The sequence below is a fragment of the Pteropus medius genome, unplaced genomic scaffold (assembly GCF_902729225.1).
Source record: "Pteropus medius unplaced genomic scaffold, Ma_sr-lr_union100, whole genome shotgun sequence".
In the NCBI taxonomy this organism is placed as follows: Eukaryota; Metazoa; Chordata; class Mammalia; order Chiroptera; family Pteropodidae; genus Pteropus; species Pteropus medius.
Window position 1 is genome coordinate 25,187,635 of NW_024349801.1, and position 21,061 is coordinate 25,208,695.

The 21,061-nt window shown below is 48.6% G+C and overlaps 2 protein-coding genes and 1 pseudogene across 6 annotated transcripts in view; 1 reads left to right on the forward strand and 2 right to left on the reverse strand.

The window, feature by feature from the left end:
• The window catches only part of DUOX1 (dual oxidase 1), a 31,935-nt gene extending 16,949 nt beyond the window's left edge, over window positions 1–14,986 (reverse strand). For both annotated transcript variants that reach the window (XM_039888244.1, XM_039888243.1), the window contains exons 1-18: window positions 14,863–14,986; window positions 12,986–13,094; window positions 10,547–10,630; window positions 10,185–10,349; window positions 9,199–9,386; window positions 8,815–9,016; window positions 8,507–8,673; window positions 8,058–8,118; window positions 7,836–7,932; window positions 6,785–6,875; window positions 5,637–5,739; window positions 5,220–5,392; window positions 3,867–4,042; window positions 3,543–3,661; window positions 2,759–2,896; window positions 1,962–2,075; window positions 1,018–1,217; window positions 202–387 (exon numbers count right to left, since the gene is read on the reverse strand). In XM_039888244.1, coding sequence (XP_039744178.1) covers window positions 202–387; window positions 1,018–1,217; window positions 1,962–2,075; window positions 2,759–2,896; window positions 3,543–3,661; window positions 3,867–4,042; window positions 5,220–5,392; window positions 5,637–5,739; window positions 6,785–6,875; window positions 7,836–7,932; window positions 8,058–8,118; window positions 8,507–8,673; window positions 8,815–9,016; window positions 9,199–9,386; window positions 10,185–10,349; window positions 10,547–10,630; window positions 12,986–13,043 — 2,322 coding nt within the window. In that variant the 5' untranslated portion in view covers window positions 13,044–13,094; window positions 14,863–14,986. The remainder of the gene's footprint in view (window positions 1–201; window positions 388–1,017; window positions 1,218–1,961; window positions 2,076–2,758; window positions 2,897–3,542; window positions 3,662–3,866; window positions 4,043–5,219; window positions 5,393–5,636; window positions 5,740–6,784; window positions 6,876–7,835; window positions 7,933–8,057; window positions 8,119–8,506; window positions 8,674–8,814; window positions 9,017–9,198; window positions 9,387–10,184; window positions 10,350–10,546; window positions 10,631–12,985; window positions 13,095–14,862) is intronic.
• A 29-nt stretch (window positions 14,987–15,015) lies between these two features.
• The window catches only part of DUOXA1 (dual oxidase maturation factor 1), a 10,902-nt gene continuing 4,856 nt past the window's right edge, over window positions 15,016–21,061 (forward strand). The window contains exons 1-3 of one of the 4 annotated variants that reach the window (XM_039888250.1): window positions 15,016–15,200; window positions 15,319–15,455; window positions 15,747–15,864. The gene's annotated coding sequence lies outside the window, so the exon portion shown is untranslated. Of the gene's footprint in view, window positions 15,456–15,746; window positions 15,865–21,061 lie in introns of all 4 variants that reach the window. The other 3 variants (XM_039888252.1, XM_039888251.1, XM_039888253.1) reach the window with 3 other exon arrangements.
• On the reverse strand, window positions 19,635–19,757 carry LOC120623186 (uncharacterized; annotated as a pseudogene).

Here is a 21,061-nt window from a genome sequence, read left to right on the forward strand (position 1 = left end):
GGTAGGGGCAGGATTGGGATGGGGGCAGGAGCATCTATTTGTAGAAAGGTCAGGTGACTTGGCCAAAATCTCAGTGGAGTTGATTTTTAGCTGAGAACTCAAGGTTTCTGACTTTCCCTGGAGTCACCCCCATGGTCTCACACAGTTAAGGGCATCACCACAGGCACACCCGTAAGGACAGATCTCATCCAACATACACACCTGGGAGAAAAGGTGCCTGAAAAAGGTCTCTAGGAGGTGGCTCCGCTGTTCCCGAGTCACAGCTGCCCTCATCAGCTCCTGCTCCCGCAGCTCCCACTCCTGGAAGTTCAGGCCACTCTCCTTCAGAGCCCCACGAAGGTTTTCCACCAGTGCCCGCCGCTCTTCCTCCAGGTTAAATAGTAGCACCTATGGAGGCAGGGGAAAGAGAGCAACCATTTGTCAAGGTCTCTTGAAGCAAGGAGCTTTACATGAATTTTGTCAAGGGCCACTGGAAAGAGAGCCTTTGCAAAAAGGGATATTGTTATCCTAGGCTTAGTGTGGTTAAGTGGTTTGTTTATAGCTGCAGAGGTAGCATTCAAAGGCATGTGTACGAAACCATTCTTCCCTCTCTATTCCATACCGGCGAAGGAAAGGGAAGGCAGGAAGGCCCAAAGATGAAGAAAATGGTGAGCCAGACACTTGGTGCTAAAGATTAGCCTCTGATTAAGGTCCCTCCAAAATCTCTAACAATTCACTGGAGCCTGAAATCAGGGGACAGGAAAGAGAGCCCAGCTTCTTCCAAGGACTCCCAGCTAGAACCTGCTACAATATCCTTAGAAAGAGAGAAGACAGACTGAGTAAGAGGGGACTGTGGAGATTATATCATCCAGCAGGCCCAGAGCAGGACAAACGTGCTCAAGTTTATCTCTCTATCAAGTACTTCAGCCAGGGACTAGAAGCCAGGAACCCTGCCTGGTCCAGTGCTCTTTCCTTTCCCTGGGGCTGCCTCCCTGGCTGTGGCTGTGGGTAAGGAGCCAGGGGCCAGCTGGGCCATACCAAGTCATACTCCTTGGGGATCTTGAGCAGCAGGGTGCGGCATCCACGGTTGCTGGACAAGATGAGGTTGACCTGATGCAGGGGCCGCAGCTGGATGATGCGGAGTACAGAGAGCGTGCCATCCATAACCCGGATCTGCCCAGGCTGCAGGTGCACGAGCACAGGCCGGCAGGGCTCCTTGTGGCCCTGCCATTCCAATGCTAGGGAGAGATAGGGCTGGTTCAGCTGGGGCTCACTGGGCCCCCAGGGCCTGTCCTGCCCAAGGCACGTTTGGAGGAAGGCCCACTCAGGGCTGGAGTTAGACCAAGGCCTCCACAGCGCTTTACTCCTTCTTGGGTACGGAGCATCAGCTCCTCCTCAATAGTCCTGCTGTGCCTCTAGCTCATAAAAAGAGTACCTCACATTTTCTGAGTGTTTTCTGTGCCCAATACTTACCAAGTCTCTTGCATGAACAAGTTCATTTAATCTTCATAAATCTATGAGGTGAGTGCTATTATTATTCGTATTTTACAGATAAGGAAAAATAAGTTTAGAGAAATTTAAAAGTCTGACTAAGGCCCAGCTGGCGGAACTAAGATTCCGATCCTTAGCCAGTCTGACACTAGACCTTCATTACTTTCTGTTGCCTGAAATTTTAGTGTAAATTGCACAAAGTAGCAGTTCTTGGGGATTTGTGAGTCACGGTAACCCCCTAAAATATAGTCAGGGTCCTGTGACTCCTCTGCACGAGTCTATCACATTCCCTTTATTTGGGACCTTTGGGAAGAGTTACGGAGGTGGGAAGACTCCAGGTCCAACTTCTACCTAATGCCCCAGTGTCTCTTCCCACCTGCCCTAGCTGCCTGGAGGCCTAGAAAAGGCAGGCATTTTCCTGAGGTGGAGGTGGGAGCTGTCGCCTTGAGTTGTGTTTTCCCCACCACCACCTTGGCCAGCCCTAGACCTACCTTCCACACCCTCTGCGAGCTTCTCAGACTTGATGCTCTGGCAGTTCTGGCCCTGGAGCCTCTTGAAATTTCTCCTCCGGAGCTGGGCAACGATCCAGGCAATGAGTAGGCTCACTGGGAGGGCAGAGGCAGTAGGATACTCAGAGGAAGGTGGGGGCCTGGGGAGATCAGTGGCTTCTCTACCAGCCTTCTTTCCTTGGCAAGATCCCCTGCTTTCCCCATGTCCTAGGTCTGTCCATTTAATTGTCTGAAATCGTGAAGCTCCTTGGTCAGGGAGCTGGTCTGCATACCATAGATTGCTTTGGGCAGCATCTAAAATGCCTGCACAGCCTCTTCCCCTGCTTCCATCACTCATCTTCCTTCCTAGTCAGAGGCTGGACACAATCTGCCAGGCTGCTGGTAGAGACACACACACACACACACACACACCTCACACACACACACAGCCATATGAAAGACTAAGTCCCAAGCCTTTGCCCTAGCAAGTACATCCCAGTCCTGGTTCTCCAGAAGGAATTTTACTCCGATGGTTTCCCAGGCCCAGGCTCCTGCAAATAGCTGTGGATCGTGGATTCCCCATGGCGCCTGGGAGAACCTCAGGAAAACAAGGGGGTAATCCTCCCTGGAGCTGACTTATCTGCAGGTCAGACACTTCTCACCTCCCTTTCTTCTCTGATGTTTTTATCATCTTTACAGAGGAACAGTACTCTTTATAGTTGGTTGTCACAGATGGAACCACCCCAACTCCACTCCCCAGTTTGCTTCTCTCACTCAGCTCCTCGTTGCCCGTCGCTTACCTAGGGGGAAGCAGCAGAGAGTCCCAATGGTGACCCCGAAGCCAAACCCACTGCCTTTGAAATAGTCCCGCATGACAGGGGGAGTACAAGCTGGCAGGTCTTCAGTGCTGAGTTGTCTTGGCTGTGGACAGGGGTCTCCTGGGGAGGTAGAGAAAGCTAGAGTCCTGGAGTGTGCTAGGTTCAGGCACAGGATTACTGAGGAAGTTAAGATGGCAGAAAGCAGCGGGGAGGGGCGGAGGTGCACCTCTGGGTAGCAGAGGGGAGGGGGCTGTTTCCTCCTGCGTTGTTTCTGCCCTTGTACCAAGAATGTTGTATTTGCCTACTTGGGTAACAAGTGGGGTCCAAAATGAACCTCAACCTCTGTCTCTCCCTCACGTTGCTACCATGTTACATCTGCCTTGCATATCACCCACACCACACACACACACACACACGTTCCTTCATTACTGCTGTGGGGTTGGGATGTCCTCACTGCTCTCAGCCCTCCTAATGTTCCACCCACCCCCAGCCCCATCCCAGACAAACGTGAGTCTCCTCTCCAGGTCTCTCTGAGTCTCAGTCCTGCCCTCACTTGGGCATCTGTCCTCACCTGAAGCTGTGCAAAGGGGAAAATACACAGCTGTGTGTGGCAACCTTGATGCCCAGATCCAAAATTCCCAAGGGTAGAATCACAGCTCACTCTCCTCTTGGAGTCTACTGTCCAGCTGCACTGAACCAAATCCATACCTGAAGAAGAAGGAGGTGCCATACCCCAAACCCCTTCAAGCACCCCCTGGTCACTCACCCGTATGCCAGAAAAAGACATTGGGCTGTAGGGCATTGCGATCCACATTGGTGACGGTCACCAGAACATCCCATAGGGAAGTGTTTCTGATCTCTGCGACCTCTTCCTTAGAGAACAACCTGGGGGTGGGAGAGGTAGAGAGTTCTCGCAGTGGGAGAGAGATGCAGGCCTACAGGCCCAGGGATCCAGATGAGGAGAGTCTCAGAGGGGCTAGGGAGAGGGTGAGGCCAATTGAAAATCAAGGGCTCATGGGGGCTGTTCACAGGCAGAGCGTCTGGGTCAGGCAGAGGTGGAGTCTGAAGTGGGGGCCCAGTCAGGCCTTACCCATTCCTGGTGTTCTCAAACCAGTAACGGTCGCCATCCCGTAGTCGCACGAACTGGTCAAGGACTATGGTGCTGAAGAGGGGCCCAGGGTCCCCATGGCTCTCCAAGAGCCCCCCGGGGAGCAGCTCCAGCAAGGACAGGTCCTGGTTGTATAGGGCAGCAGTGGCCTCCAACACCTGGGGCCAAGAAGGGACAAAAGTAAGCACAAGGACCAGGCATCCACCGTCAGGCAAAGAGGTGGTTCCCAGGGATCAGCTTTAGGGATAATAATAATAAATGACACTGACAATAACTCACTTATTATGCCCTAGGCACTGCTCTGAGTGCTTTACATAAATTAATTTATTATGAGATTAAGATTAAGCTGCTTATTTTATAAAGTTGGAATGAAACAGGCAGCGAGTCCCCTGTGTAACTTATCCTTGAAAAGGTATGAAAGTTGAAGGATCAAAATCAGTGCAAATGTTGAATGGCAAAATGATACATTAGAAAAGGTTTCTATTCTTTAGAGCTAAAAAAAAGTTTAAAAAATCAAAGCCCTGTATATATATTGTCTTTTAAAGACAGTCTTCAACAATACATGAGCATCATATTCTACCTGACCTTTACTTTAGTTCTTTTCTCCACAACGTAAATAAGCACTTGGCCAGCTTAATCTCAACAAGGCCCAGTTAAAGCTAAAGATTTGCTATGTTGGGTATGCCTGGTGATTTCTATATTTACATTAATTTTACAAAGATTTCTATATTTACATTAATTTTACAAAGTTACATGAGCCCCATGCACGTATCACTTTTTTTTTCTTATCAGCCTTTTGATTTTCTACTTTCCAATCATATTATAAAATAGTAAGGGCAAAAGCAATGAAATAGTCAGAAAATTGCAGAAACGCTGCTGTGCCAAGATGGTAAAGGAGCTAAAACTGGTCTGCTGGTTGGCAGGCAATGCCATTCATGCAGGTGATAGCTCAGGTGTGACAGCTGACTCCTCAAAGGCAGCTTGAATATCAGTGCATGAAAGTACAACTTGTTCCTGAGTCAAGGACCTTCTATACCCACTCAGGGAATCGTTGGGAAGAGTAAATGAGAAAATGCCTATTAAGTGCCTAGCATGTAATAGAAGCCCAATAAACATTTGCTGAGTCTGCCCAGTCACAGAGTCTAAAGCCGCATCCTGCTAGTCTAGGAACCTCCATCCTGGTGGGCGATACTGGAAAACTCAACTTGGGTGAGCCCTGCCCCTCTCACCAGGTGCTTGTCTCTGGTACCTGGGTCTTGCTGCCCATTTTCTGTGTCTCAGGCCAGTGTGCCCTGGCTCTCCCACCCTGCCCTTGGGGGCCCAACCCCTCCTCACAGTGCCATCACTCTGGGACAGTGCAGGGTTGATGTCCTGCCATCTGGTAACAGGAGGTAGGCCCAGTGCTGCCCTGGCCTTGGTGTAAGAGGGCAGGCCCAGATCCCTGCTCCGCTGCAGGCAGCTGGCCAGGTGGTCTGTGCGGGAAAACTTCAGTGTCCCAGGCCAGAAATCTGGGAATGAGATACCGGAGAGTCTGAGGGAGCTTAGCACCACCATAGCCCCTCTAGTCCATGCCCCAGGCTCCAATCAGCCCCAGAGGGACATAAGCCATAACAAGGGAACCTTTGCCAGCACTCAGAGAAAGCGCCAACTCCCAACTCTGGATACCCCCCACCTGCCTGGCTCTGGAGCTCCAGCTGATCCTGCTTTCAGGGGCCAGGGGTGCACAGCCTGCAGGGACAGCCTCAGCCTCACCTCGCACATCCTCAACCACCACATGGTCTTCTCGCTCAGCGATCTGCGAGGCCATGCCCAGCAGCAACGCATCCACATCTTCAGCTCTTTGTAGGTTTGGGTGCTATGTGGGTGGGGAGAGGAGAGGGGTGTGGTTAATGGCCAGCCAGGTTCACTCCACCCTACAGTCCATGTCCTGGGCCCACCCAGTCCTGCTGTTCATGACCAAACCAGTGGGTATGCATCCTTTTCAGGCTGATTCCCCACTCAGGGTGAGTGATATCCCCATCCAAAGCCCATGTTGCTGGGAAACAGGTCTCCACAGCACAAGGGAGCAAAAACTTTATTTCTTCTATTTTAGGAGATTGATAGTATGGTTGACAAAGGTACTAGAAAATCTAGGTCTTGGTCCTTGCTAATCAGCTGTATGATGATGGGCAAATCCTAAACTCAGTGTCTTTCCCTTAATAAAAAGGGCATTAGAGATTAATAAAATAATAAAACAGGTTTAAGAGGACACTGAGGTCCCTTTTAGCTCAGCTCCATGACTCTGATTCTAAGCCTTCCTCTTCTCTCTTTTTCTCCTACCTCCCTTTCTCTCTTATGACCACTCTACACAAAGTATCTGATTTTGCTTTAAATTAATTATAAATACTCTTCATCCACACTGACTTGGTTTGGATGGACAGACTCTCCCTGGCAGTATCTCAGAACCCCTTCTTCCTCTTCGCCCCCACCCCACACAAATACGTTCATATGCTACCCTAGGTGTTTCTAATTGGGAAGTTTCCTTGGCGGCTGGGATGGCTGGAGTACTCCAAGGCTTACAGGGAACCTAAGCTGTCAAGGGAGAAGAAAAACCTAGGATGAAGTATTGCATCTAGATCCACTCTTGCACAGGCCCTACTGTCTCTCACACGGCCTTGAGGTGGGAATAGAGGATTGACTTTTGACCATGTACAGCTATCTGGTCATCTCAGACACTGGTAGAGGTAATGGCTCAGTTCTCCCAGGCTGCCTCTTCCAGCATAGCCCAGCCCAGCCCAGCCCAGATGGCTGTCTCAGCTCTACTACCCACCTTCACTACACACCCTTATACATGTGCACTTGTGTGCACATGCACACACAAAACACATATATCCACCTACATATATACCCCCAGCTCTGACCTCTCGGCTCCAGTAGCTGTTGCAGACCCGGAGAGCTCTGGAGACACTTGAGTTCTGATCAATGATCCCCTGGAAGTGGCAGCTGGCATTTCTGAAATTCAAGGAGCAGGGGAATGATAACTGAGGCCATGCCACAGGGTCTTAATGTCAAGCACCAGTTCTAGTTTCCAAGGCTATAGCCAGGGACCCAGGCCATTGCTTTCCTGGAGTGGTATGTGTAATCCTGACCACATACCTGAACAATCTAATTTTTGAGAGGTCTCTCTCCCCACATCAGACCAAACAACTAAAAATGCACCCATGGCACTTGCACGTGCATACACACTCTTTCTCTCTCTCCTTTTTCTCTCTCTTTCTCCATTTATATGTCATATGTGTGTGTATATACACATACATTTAAAAGGATTTTTAATTGTTCTTTTGAAATTACTTGCCTATGGATAACTGAATTGCTATAAATTCTTGGCCCTTATCAGGAATATTCAGAAACCGTTTCAGAGTAAGAAAATCTAACCTATGAATTGTTTTAAATTATAATGCAATTGTAAAAAATAAACTAACATGCTTCGCTTCATATACATTTAATTAAATGTACGCTTTAAGTTTAAAGTTCTCTTTTCATTATTTTGAAGCCAGTATTTTCTTCAGCTGTCACACGTTTTTGTTAATCACAGTTTCCTTCGAAAAGTGTATAAGCCTCAGGAAGTCCTGTGCTTACAACTAAAAATGCCACCAGTGTATTGTCAAGACCTGAGGTTCAGATCAGCAGGCTTTGTGACTCATCCTCTGAGCCTCAATTAGCCCATCTTAAACTGGGGGATTAATATCAACACCAGCTGCAAGAAAATTAACATAAAAGTGCTTAAAAGCCACAATGACGTAACTTTTTAAACAATTGTTTTTCTTCTTCCCCTCCATATTCGCTGTTCCTTGGGGGAACTGGCAAGACTTCAGATTGATAATCCTGTCCTGAAGACTCCTTAGGGCAAATTTTCTCAATTGACACCCGCCCCACACTCCCCTCCATATATATATTTGAGCCCTCCCTCACCTCATGTAGACGCCAGGGGGCACCATGGTAGAGAAGAACTGCTCAGAGGCCGCCAGGAACTCAGGAGAGATGCTCGGGTCCAGGAAAGGGCGGTACCCTGGAGGAAGAGAAGACAGAGGACAGTAAAATTTGGCCCTTAAACCACCTAACCTCAACCACCTAACCTCTCCCCTTCCAAAGAGACTTCTGTTTGCTCTCCCACCCTCCTCTCTTTCCCATCACCTGCATACTCCGGGGGCATTTTCCGCAGGAAGCTGGGCAGCCATTCATACAGAGCGATGTTCTGAGGGTCAAGAGACAGGGAAGAGGAGGCGAGTGCTGGAGCTGCCAGGCCAGAAGGGATCTGAGCCCAAGGAAGGCTTAGGTGGGAGATGAGAACCAGGCAGGGGCAGTCATGGGAGAGGCAACTCAAACAAACAGGAGACGTGTGGAGGCCTGTCCCGGAAGGGCACAGGGGATTTCGCGGTGGGGGAGTTAAACCTCTCATGTAAGTAGCACTTTGTCTCCTTATCATTTCGGGGTCTATTCCTAGACGTTAGCTCTCTGGGGAGGGGTGTCCTCCCGGAAGAGGTCGTTTCTGGGTGGCGGATGGTCAAGGATGGAGGGCTCTGTGGAAATACAGAGTCTCCTGTGGAGCAGGACACGGTGGGAGGGCATGCCATGCGACTGACCTGGTAGGTGGCAATGACCCTCTTGCGCGCGTGCTGGAACAGCTCCTCGTCCCCCCAGTGCGGGTGCTCGCGGGCCAGCCTCCGTGCACACAGATTGTGGTAGCGGAACCAGAGCAGGCCCAGCGCCTGCAGGAAGGGCTCGCGGTTCCCTCGCTCCGCCCCGAAGGCTGCATCCAACGTGGGCACAGGGGAGATGAGTGGCGGTGTGACCCAGGGGAACCGCACCTCGCGGACCGCAGCCCGCCCTCCAACCAGCCCTGGCCTGCGCTCGGTCCCGCCCGCGCCCCCGCCGGGCCCCGCCACCTCACCATACAGCCCTTGGGGCCCGCGCTGTCCCGTGGCGGGGTCGGGAGCGTTCCACATGAGCAGGGGGCTCTGCGCGTCCCGGGGGAAGGCGGGGTCGGGCCCGGACGCCAGCTGCCCCCCGGAAAAGCTCCGCAGCGCGTCGCTCCAGGAGTGCGAGGAGCCATAGATGGCGCTGCCGTCCAACCAGCCCGTCACCTCGTTGGTCTGCGGGGTCACGGACTGGTGAGCCGGGGTCGGGTAGCCCAGGAGCTTAAGGGAAGGCCAGGGCCAGGCGGGTGTCCGTGGGCGGGGGATGGGAGCCTCTGCCACCCGACCCTGCCAGGCTCTGGGCCCAGGGCCCCACCCTCCTCGTTGCAGCCCCCTCCCCGCCAACTGCCTCGTCTCACTAGGTCCCGGGGGTTGCTGGGGCTCTGTCCGGTCTTGGGGTCCCAGCGGCTCCTCTGGAAGGGCAGCACCACGTCTCCGCGCTGGTCCGGGTCAAACACGGGGTCTCCAGGCGGGATGTGGATGTTGAGGAACTCGGCGGGGCAACCGGATCTCTCTACACTCACCAGGTCTGAGAGCACGTGGTAGCCTGCAGGCAGTGGACAAGGGCATGCTAGGGACTGCTAAGGCCACTCGCTTTTGTGCACCAGGTATCTAGTGGTCCCCCTCCTTACCCTAGAAGCTTCTAAAGACTCAGCAGCCATTCTGGGCAAGTCAAAGCCTTGACTTCCCCCACCCTTTCCCAATTCTTTGTTACACTCTGGTCTAAACTGTTTTCATTGCCAGTTTGGTCTTCTCCTTGGTAACTGGGAGGTGCCCGGTGAGTGTGCCTAGGCAATCTGTAATGGGACGGACTGCACCAGCTCCAACATGCTGCTGGGAGCAGCCTGCCCAGCGGGCCTGCCAACCTCAGTAAGGCGGTGAATGCTGGGAAGCATGTGTGGTACTCTGGGTGGCTAGCAGGAGCCTGGCATTCCTGCTGGGAGCCAACAAGCCAGTCACTGGGGTAAGGTCACTCTAGCACTCCCATTTGACATCCTCCCAGCCCTCCTGCCAGAGTCAAAATCTTGTCCTGAGCCTGTCCTCGGAACAACAGGGGCTACAAGTGAGAACAGGATCCCACCAAGAGTCCCTATCAGATTATGTTCATGCTCCTGCTTCCTGCTTCTACCACCACGCCCATCAACAGCTTAGTGTGGGGCAGATTTATGCCTCCCCCAACCAGACTTTCTCCCTCTGCTCCCACCCCTAGCCCACCCTATCACTTGCCCCTCCATCTCTCTCACCCTTGGTCACTTCTCTCCCTCACTCCCTGAGTCCCCCCTCTGACATAGAGGTGGCTGCCTGACCCCACTGGCCTCCCTCTCCTACAGGTTGAGGCCCTCACCGAAGAAGACTCCCAGCACTGTTCGGTTTTGCAGGGAGGCCTGCCCTGCAGGGCCTTTCATGGCAGTGTTGCTAAGTTCTCGGGGGTTGGGCAGGTGGGGTTCTTCCAAGGGCTGGTACACACCATCCGCATAGGTAGCTGGGACCAGGCGCTGTAGCCGAGAGCCTGAAGTGGGAGAGTAAAGACAAGGATGAATCCTCAGGGGCACTTCCAGACCTCCTCTCTCCCAGGCTTCCCTCCATACCACAGATACTAAAACCTTAGGAATGGATGAGCCTTTGATGGTGATTGTCAGCCCTTACCGCTTAGTGGTGGGTATCACCCTGAACCTGGGGTTCTGTCTCTGCCTTGTTCTCACTTACCTTTACTGCCCCATCTGTGCTCCATGAGGTTGTTGTACCACCCATCAAATCGCTGCACCTCCCACGAAATGGGGTTCTGAGCTCCTGTGTGAGGAGAGAAGGAAGGGGCAGTTGGGCAAGTCAGTACATGAGAGAATGGGTAAACCTGCAGGATATGGGTCCTGTGAGCCTAGCACTTGGGGCAGCAGAAAGTGCACAGATGTGGGAGGTAGGGTGCAGAGGGAAATAACCAGAGCAAAGTAATGTCCAAATTCAAGCCCAATTTTTAAGCTGCTGGGGCAAGGGTGTGGGGTAGGACATATCAGGGAGCACTAAAAGAATGTAGTCAGGTGCAGTGTGCTGACAAATGGCCTCAGAGAGAAAGAGGAAGCAGAAGAACAGTGGCAATGGGGAAGAGGATGCAGGAGACTTCTACTACCCTCATACCTCAGCTTTCTGGAGGACATGGCCAGACAGAAGCCATTCCAAGCTGTAAGACATCACACAGAGAAAGAGCCAGCCGCTCTTCTACCCAGGGAGGGACATGTCATTCCATGACCCATGGAATGTGGAGAAGGGCTTGGCCCTCTCCTGCTGAGCAGAGTCCAGAACAAGGGTATGGGCCAAGGGCTGTGGTTTTGGGGCCGTTTGCTACTATGGTCTTTTCCCCAGTTTTTTTGGGTGGAATCAGGGACTGACAGTAATGATAACCTCACCCCTTCCTCTTTGGGGGCATCATATCCCCCCCATATTTCCTCCTCTTGACCCTACTGTACTCTCAAAAAACTAGGGCCAGGGAGAGAGCACTCAGCTACTGGAGGGAAGAGCTCAAGCAGTGGGGACAGAGGGAGGGTCCAGAATCAGATATAGCGGGGGTCCTTCTGGTCAGTAGATTCTTTTCCCCAAACTAGGAGGCTCCCTCTCTGCTCACCTCAGAAAACAGAACAAAGAAAAGGATTCTCATCGGCACGAGGGTCTCTGATTGTCTCCCTTCTCAGACCAAGGACAGGATCTCAGAGCTACCCTTCTGCCCCATACCCAATGCACACACACCAGGAGGTCAGAGAAGGAAAATGAGTGAGGCCCTGATATTTGAGCAAAGAACTTAAGGAGAGCAGAATAAGTGACTCTAAAATATGACACTTTGGCATGTGGAATATTTTGAGGCAATCAAGAACCAGCAGACTCCAGAGAAACTCACCTCTCCCTTAACACCAAAAATAATTTAGATAGGGAGCCTGGCCCAGAAAGAGGGCTAATACCAGAGATAACCTTTTATCTGTATGGTAGGGTAAACACCTAACCAAACATCTGCTCTTTGTATTGTCCTATGAATTTCTCTCCTTGCCTTTGAAGCCCCAAGCCCTTATTTCATTCTTCAGTTCAGGATGGCACAGAAGCCTCAACTGCCCAACTTGACCTTGGGTCTCCAATTTTTATAGGGCTCTCCTATTTATGAAATTAAATTTGTTTTTCTCCTGTTAATATGGCTTATGCCAATTTAATTATTAGACAGACCAAAGAACCTAAAAGAGGAAGGAAAAAAATTCTTCACATCTACAGAACTCAACTAAGGGGCCAAAATGCCAGGCAGCCACATACATGTGATTTCTAAAATAAGATGAACTGGTGGCAGAACAAGGTGGGGGGACCTCTTGGGGAGGATGTAGCAGGGAATGCCTCTTGGGAATAAGAGGCAAGAGATGGTGAGAAAAGGAAAAACCAAGGCCAAGGCATAGAGAGGAAGGAATGAGAATATGAGCAGCTCTGGCGAGGGAGAAGCTACAGGGACCATCTCATCATCTTATACCTCCAACCAAGACAGATCATTCTACAGCTTTTCTTTGCTCCCTGTTCTTGCATCCCCAACCTCTGATGATCAGGAGCTTGCTTTTTTTAGCCTAAGTTGTGTCACCCTAAGCCCACTTCCCTCCTCAGAGATGCAGACTACAGAGAATGGCCTTAGATACCATCCAAAGCTGAAGGTAACAAGATGAAACTCTTGTGGATAGTAGTTTATTGTTGTTGTTGTTGTTGTTGTTGTTTTTCCCAACCATATTGTTCAAAAACATCAGTGGCTTCCCTTTGGAGAAATTAACTTTCAGTCCAATCTGACCCCAAGGTCCTTTATTTTTTTGTATGTCTAATCAATCTTTTTCTATTTATCTCGTCCTTTATGAGGAAAGAAGATGAGGGAGAGAGAAAGGGTCCCAGACTGTAAGGAATTAAATAGAAAGTGCTGACACATAAGTTGCAGGCTCCCTAATTCTGTGTATTTGAAGAAATATTTCATTCCATTATCCATCCATCTAGTCAACAAGCTGGAAATGAGCACCTACTATGTGTAGGCTGTTGTGTTAGCTAGGGAGTAAGGATACAGAGATGAATATGATACAGCTTCTCTCCTTGGAGGAGCCTAGAAGATACTGGGTTCCTCTGCGCCTAGCTATCTGTACTCACCCATGGGCATCAATGCCCCGAGCAGGAGTGTCCATGCCATAGTCAGGTGGAAGCCCATGATGAAAATGATAACAAGGCTCAGATGTTAGAATATCTTAAAATGGAGACCCTAGAAAAAGAAGACAGAATGAGCCCAAGTAGTTCAGGAAAGTCAGGTCAGGGCCTCTGCAGGTCCCTATGAATCAAGGCGTGGGGCTAGGCCAAGGCCACAGTGAGTAGCACAAAGCAGAAGCCTAGCTCCCTTCCAAAAATCTTTCATTTAACAAATATTTGATGGGTGCATACTATGTAGTGGGCATGGAACTAAGTACTGGAGATTAGTGATGACTGAAGCAAAGAGAAATCCCTGTGTTTCTGGATTTTACCTCCTAAAATTAACTGGAAAACATTGCTCTGGCCAAGCTTCCTGCAGTGTTATTTTTGGAACAAGCCTTGCTTGGGGGCCAGGACACTGGACTGAGGCCAGGATAGGGTGCTGCATTTTAGGCAAGTCACTTTTCTGGTCTGAACCTTGGTTTTCTTTTCCAGCTGTGGGGGTAAACCTTCCTGAACTGTCTATTTCCTAGTGTGGTTTCTAGAATCAAAGGTGAGGATAAAAAGTAGCAGATGTTACGTAAATGTAATATAGAAAGAGTGGTCTGGAGTTTGGCTCCTCTGTGTGGACTCAGGGGTTTGTGTGCTCAATGCCAGCTTCCTGCTCTCTCTCCCCAGGCCAAAAAGTCACCTAGTGACAACAGGGAAACAGAGGCAGCAGAGAACTCAGACTGGGACGCCGGAATGACACAGGGAGTGCCTCAGGCCAGTGAAGACCTCTTAAAGGCAGGGGGCTGAGAAACTGTCTGGTGGAGGAACATGGGAGCTCAGGGAAAGCCTCATTTCCAGCTAAACCCTTAGGGTTCCTGGTCAGGTTGTCTAGTCACAGAGGGGGGAACCCAGAGGGTTACCTCATCCCCACTTGCTATCTCCAATTAAATGAAAAAAACCTAGGCCCTGTCATAATTCAAAAGCTTTGCATTCTACCAACTCTATCCTAGAAACCTTTGATAGCTTGTGAAAAGCAGGGCTCTGGATGGTTGAAGCTGCAAGGCTGGACATGCCAAAGTGGCCACAACAGTCCTTGCCTGATCTAGGATGTCCTGCCTCCCTCCCCCTCCCCCACTCCGATTTCTGGATCCTTGACCCCAGACGTCAATATATCATTCAATCTATAAAAGCATGCAGTGAGCTTTCAGGCTAAGGACAACCTGAAAGGGAAGGTAGACATGCTTAATAACTACTCCTTGCCTGTGAGTAGCCACAACGATTTACACAGCAACATCGGTTCAGTAACTTCCCAACAACCTTGAAAGCAAGCACAACCTCATGACAGGGCAGTGATGCCCCAGGCAGTGGCAGAGCCAGAGAGAGAGCACAGGTCTGCCTACATGACTACTTCTCCAGCCTGAAGTCCTAGAGTGGTGACCCTGGGGCGGGGAAAGATGAGTCAAGGCTATAGGGATTCCAACTTGGTCCCAAGGAAGGACTGAACAGGAAAGCCTGGTCTCTGAAAGCCGCAAATTCCCTTTCTAGCATGATGCCCTGGTGCCAGGAGGAGATCCAGAAAGATTCCCATAGGCCCAAGCAAACTAGGTCACCCAACATACCCAGGTTCCAAAGAATCCAGTTTTCCAAAACCTTGGTGAGATGGAAGATAGGCTCTAACAGGGCCCATGGGAACCTCTGGCTAAGAACGGAGGCACGAGGGATGGAGGAGGGAGGTCACACTGGAATTCCCCGCGGCGGAGCTGGGGCACACTCTGCCGCAACCATGTCTCTGGGACTCCCTTCCCCAGAGCACCCAGACCCACGGGGCCCAGAGAAGCCGTCCTGGATCTGACCTGCGTCTGGAGCGTCCGGAGCCGGGACTGCGGCTTGGCTCCTGCCGGGCTCGCAACTGGGCCGGCGAGGCCTGCTCTGGGCCAGCGATGCCTGCTCTGATCCGGCTCCCTCTCTTGCTCTGCGCCGGGGCGGGCGGGGCTGGGGAGTGAAAAGGGGACGGCGCGCCCCAGTCCTAAGGCGGGGCGGGGCGGAGTGGGGCGGGATAGAAGCCGGTGAGGCTGCGACCCGCAGAGGTGCTCCGAGGGGATCAGAGCCCGAAAAGTGAGACTGCACGTGCTTGTAGGGCTCTGCTAGTGCGGCCACGTGGTGGGCAAAAAGAGCAAGTCTGCTTCTACAGGTCTGCTGGGGCTGGGAGAGGGCGGAGGACCGAGAGGGTGCGGGGGACAGGGAGGCACTCCCCAAATCCTCTCCAAACCGTCGGATCTGGGCTCTAAGACCAAGAAGTCTGCCCGCAGACCTGGCCAGGCATCCAAGTAAGGCACCGTCCTCAGGCCCTGTCGGAGTCTGCCGTAACCACTTCCCACCTCGTGTTCCTCGTGCGATCTCGGGGGAGTCTCACCGCGCCCCGCAGGACCCCAGACTGCATCGCTAGGTTTGTGCTGGAGCTGCCTAGGGTTTGGGCATGGGGAGAGGAAAAGGAGGGATTGGAGGGATGGCTGTGGAGGAGATAGGCACCTGTCCCTTCTCTGCGCCGGGCCTGGGTAGAAGACAGTGCAGCAGAGCCTGGGGTGTGGTCTGAAAAGGCCGAGTGACTTGGAGTAGGAGGCAGGGGACGATCCCGAACCCGGTTTGTCCGGTCATAGCCTGGTCCTTAAGTGAATTAGAAGAGTGGAAGATGGAAAGGAGCCCCACATAGAGAAAGGGCATTACGCTTTGGTGACAGAACTTCCGGACCGGGTCCCCTCCCTGATCCTACTCCCAGGAGTGCTGCGTGTGAGATTCCACGAGGAGGAGGCCAGCGGCGCGAGCTGCCACGCACGCATTGTTTGGAAGAGGTGAAGGTAGGGAACCTTAGTCTCGTGTGAGTGGCTGGGATGCAGCTGCTGGGGTCTGTGCGGTCCCGTTGGGTTTGGGAGAGGGCCTTGAAGTGTCGACCTCACTCTGGCCCCTAGGACGCACTTTTGTGTCCACCCAAAATTGAATTCAGATCTTTAAAGAGAAAGTTTGGTAAGAAACTAAGAGGGGACAAGAAAAACCTCATAAGACAGGCCATAACCGACACAAAGTTTACAGACATCAAATCCTTATTCTGGCTTAACTAGAGTCTGGATGGTTTGGCTGACATGATTCAGCACCCCTGGGATCCTTCCCCACCTTAGCGCTTACTGGGGATTCCTGCCTCAACCTACTTTTCAGATCTTGTTCTGTTTCTCTTAATTTCTCCTTTGCTGCAGCAACACACATACACATGCCCCCTCGCCCCACCACATTCTTGAAGAAGAAAGGCTAGGATAGGAGTTCTTGACAGGGTCCCCTTAGCCAGCCAGAGCTGTAAACTTTGAATGGAGTCAATCCCAACCAGAGAAATAAACCATCACTTTCTAGTAGTTGTATATCACCAATGAGAGCTCTTGGAAACTCCAGGTGTGCCATCCTTTGTAGATAATTAGTAGTCTTTACTCTTTGGGTTCCAGAAGATGGGGGTGGTGGGCAGGGAGAGACTTCAGGAAGAAATACCCGTCAAGCTACGAAAGACCATGGAGCACTAAGCACATGAGAACTTTGGATGCAGAAGACTGGAGCTTTATACTAGGATGAGTTTTCTTAAAGATTGCAACTATCTCTTGCCCATCCCTTATACATACATGAGAACCCTACTTCATCCTGTGGTAGGTAAGAATTGGATTACTGTGTCTGAAATACAGCTGTGAGAAATGCTTCAGTATCCTAAGGGACTTTAGAAAAGTAAAAATTGTCCCTCACCTCTTCAGGCCAGGTGAGAAAGGAGGACCCTAAACTGTGAGGATTGGTCTCGCCCCAGTGAGAAAGCACCCCAGTTTTGTCATAGGAGCCTCTGGAAGGTTTTTATGTCTAGATGTCTATGTTACTGAGAACTACTTCTTTCCTGTGCCTGTATTTCCATTTATATGAACTTGTAGATATGTGTCTGATTGTATCTTGTGCTTATTTATATCAATATCCATTATGTATATGTACCAGTCATAGTGGTAAACTAGGGGAGAAGTGGGTCAAGTGAAGACTGACATGACATTTTTATCAGAGTAGAAGAAATTCTACTATCAGACCCTCCTTGGCAAGCCAGGGAGAAAGACGTTCCTGAGGGCAACTATAAACTTTGGAGGAAAAGCAGGATTCCTGGATGTGGGAACTTTTCATTTTAGTCCTACCTCTTCATGCAGGTGACTTGTTAGCTTAATAATTAAAATCAAATTAAGATCAGGGTCATGAAAAATTAAAGTAGGCAATGTAGATTAAGGAAGACCTAATTCATTAGTAGTTGTATATCACCAATGAGAGCTCTTGGAAACTCTGAAAAATTGAATGAGAAGAAATTAATCAAGGCAAATTTTATCCACCAACTGTCTTTTTGCTTTAGTCATCTTTAATATTTTGGAGAATTGTAAATAAGTTAACATTGTTCTTCTGTACTTAAGATATAGAAAACCTTTTGTTAGTGTTTCTTAGACACACCATGTTAATAGTGATGAGCCATTCTTGTAAAATATTTTATAACCTCCCTTTCAAATAAATGCAGAAATAATGTTAATATATGACCCGACCAAAATACATTACACTATTATTATTTGCTTATATTGCAAATAGTTGATTTTGAAATTCTAGCATATAACGTGTATTCTTATATTAGCAAACTTGCTCTATCTTCCTATCTTACTAACCAAGATAATCTACATTTCATAGCCTATACACACACACACACACACACACACACAGCCTTCCATCAAAATTCTAATGGCTTCAGTCTAGGTGTTATAAGTAAAAAATATTCTTAGACCAATAAACATTGCTTTAAAATAAATATTACAATCACATATTTTACAGTAATTTGATCCACAAATTCTTAGTTACTCATCTTCAGCTAGAGTTGAAATGTGTGTTTCAGATTCAGTTAAACATGAACATTTATGCTTTAGAGGCTCCGACTATTGAAGAGGCTTTCTGAAAATTTTGTGAAAGTATTAAAAATTGACAGGGATGGTCAAATTCCTTCCTGCCCAGTCCATAGCCCTGTATTGGTGATACTCGGTAAACGCTGAGTGAGTATAGCATAGGACAATGAAGGAGCATAGCTCCCTCTTGTGTGTGAAAATAGAAGATACCATTTGGAGGGAGAGGAACACATTCATGTATTCATTCATTTGATCCACAGACCCATTAGTATATGCTACATGCAGAAGATGCAAAGATGGAAAGACAAAGTCCCCCTGACCTTAAAGAGATTAGAAGGTAAAGGGGGAGAGATGTTCAAACAATCAGAGTATAATGTAATTATTGGGATTGTGGAGGAATGTTCAAAATGCAATCAGAACGTTAGAGGTAGGAACGTCCATACTGGCCCAATGATGTCAGAGGAAATTTCACAGAGGAGTTAACACAAGCTGAGACTTGAAGGGTGAAAATGAGTTTGCCAAGAAGGTAAGAGCATTTCAGGCAGAGGAAATAGCATATACAAAGGAACGAAGGCTTGAAAGAGCATGTCCGATTCAGGGAGAGGCCAGTAGGTTCAGTGTGGCTAGAGATTAGACTGGGTGAAAGATGGAGGTAGAAGGGTAGGTGGGACCAGATCACAAAGGACTTTCTATGTAATGGTGAGAAGATTATATTTTACCCAGAGCAAAAACGTGAAATAATTATATTTGCTTTTAGAAAAATTGTTCTGGCACCAGGCAAGACAGATGAAGCTGAATTAGGGCAGAGACAGTAGGGAAGGAAATGCATGGATGGATGGTTTCTAGAAATATTTAGGAGGTAAGATGTTCCAGGCCTCTGACTTATTTGATTGATGAGGTGGAGAGACCACTAAAGAGACAAAGAAAATGGAATCGAAAGCAAAATAGAGACAGTGAATTCAGTTTGGGACCTGTTAAATCTGAGGCATCTGTAGAACATCCAAGTGAAAATACCCATGGATGAATTGACCCTTTTGTGTTTGGAGCCCAGGTAGGTGGCCTACCTAGAGACATAGATTCAAGAAGCATTAGCCATGAAAATGGATGAGTTTGCCCAGGGAATCATAAAGAGTGCTAAAAGAAGAGAGCCAAGATAGAATCCTGGAGAGCATAAACATTTAAGAGGGAGGAAGAACTGGCAAAAGATTCACAAAAGGATGGCCAAAGGCAGGAGGCCCAGGAGAACATGGTGTCATAGATGTCCTAGTAGGAAAAGTTTGAAGAAAGAGAGAATGATCCACAGTGTCAAATACCACAGATAGGTCACAAAGGATGAAAAGAGAAAACTTCTCTTTGGATTTAGCGCTTGGTGACCTAATGGAGAAGTTGAGCATGGGGAAAAGTCAGATCGCAATGAGTTGAGGAGATAAGGCAGTGGTAATATCAACATGAACTATTCTCCCAAAAGCCTGACTGTGAAAGGGAGAGAATGGAATAAGATGGTAGCTGGAGGGGACCCAGAAGGTTAAAAGAGAGAGTCCTTTTTCTTTGTGTTCTTCTTTATTTATTTATTTATTTATTCATTCATTCATTCATTCATTTATAGGCGAGGCAACCCTTGGTTGACCTCACAGATTGCAAGGACGTTGTCAGCTTACAATCTTTTATTTTTTTATTTTTTACACCTACAGCACCTGGTCTTCCTAGGTGGTCTCCCATCCAAGTATTAACTAACCAGGCCCAACCCTGCTTAGCTTCCGAGATCAGATGGGATTGGGTTTGTTCAGGGTAGCATAGCCGTAGACTTTTGTGTTCTTGATATGAGAGAAATTTAAGCATCTCCTTGAGAGAAGGAGCCAGAGGAGAAAGAGGAGCTGCGAAGTTTCAAATAGAAGGGTTACCTGATGAAAAAGGTGGTGGTGAAGGCAGGCAGGACTGGGGGCAGAGCCCAGGAGAAAAGAGATACCCATTTCTCTGGGATGGAAGAGTTTACAAGTTAAGAAAAAAGCAAAACTACATGTTAAAACTGAGACTCAGAGGTTATGGGACAGGATTAAAAGTTAAAACCATCCATCTTTCTGTTTCTTTGTTGATATCATGCTACCCCCAGAGAGAGCACAAGGAGATGGCCAGATTAGAAAGAGAGGGGAAGACTATAGTGTATTATAAGAGAATCACAGAAGTTAGAATTGGAAGGGACCCATGGATCATCATATTCATTTGCAGATAAGGAAACCAAGGACAGAGGAAGTTGTCATTTGCCTGTCCAATGTTAAAAAATTAGTCATTGAACAGATGATTACTAGAATTAGTGATCACATTGTAAGGTATAAAAATGTTGAATCACTATATTGTTGTACACCTGAAACTAATATAACTAATATAATATTGTATATTACCTATACTTAAATAAAAAATAAATAAAATAAATGTTCACATATTTTTTAAAAACGATAAATTAGCCACTGAAGAACTGGAACCAGATCCAGAACTGATTCCAGCCCACAGAAAAGACTGGAGAAATAGATAAATGGAGTAATGAAATGCCCCTTCCTTCCCAATCTGGTTGTTTCCATTTATTGATATTACTCTGTTCTAGGTAATATTCTTAGCACTTTACATACACAATCTCATTTCATACTCACAATGACCCTCTGAGGTAAACATTATTATCATCCCTATTTTTTTAGTAAAACCAAGTCTCTGTAGAGGTCAGGTAACTTGCAAGAGGCAGAGGTGGAATTCTGACACAGAGCTGCTTAACTCCGAAGCTTATTCTTTCACTGTATCACTTAACAAGACACTATCTGGTCAGACTATAAGTCATGGAGCCTCCTGGGCAAACCCAAGTCCCTGTATAGGTCCTACGCAGGGAAATGAGTGGAGCAGGGATCATTGATTATAGGATGCATTTCTTTTCACTTTTTGACATCTCTGAAGTCGAGGCGTATCATGGAATTGAGGTATAATGATGACTGTCATGTACAGAGAACTAAACATGAAAAAAAAAATATTAGAAATGAAAGAAAAACAACAACAACAACAACAACAAAAAAGGTAAAAATTTGAAAACAAAACACCCTCCCCCCCCCAAAAAAAAGAAAAGAAA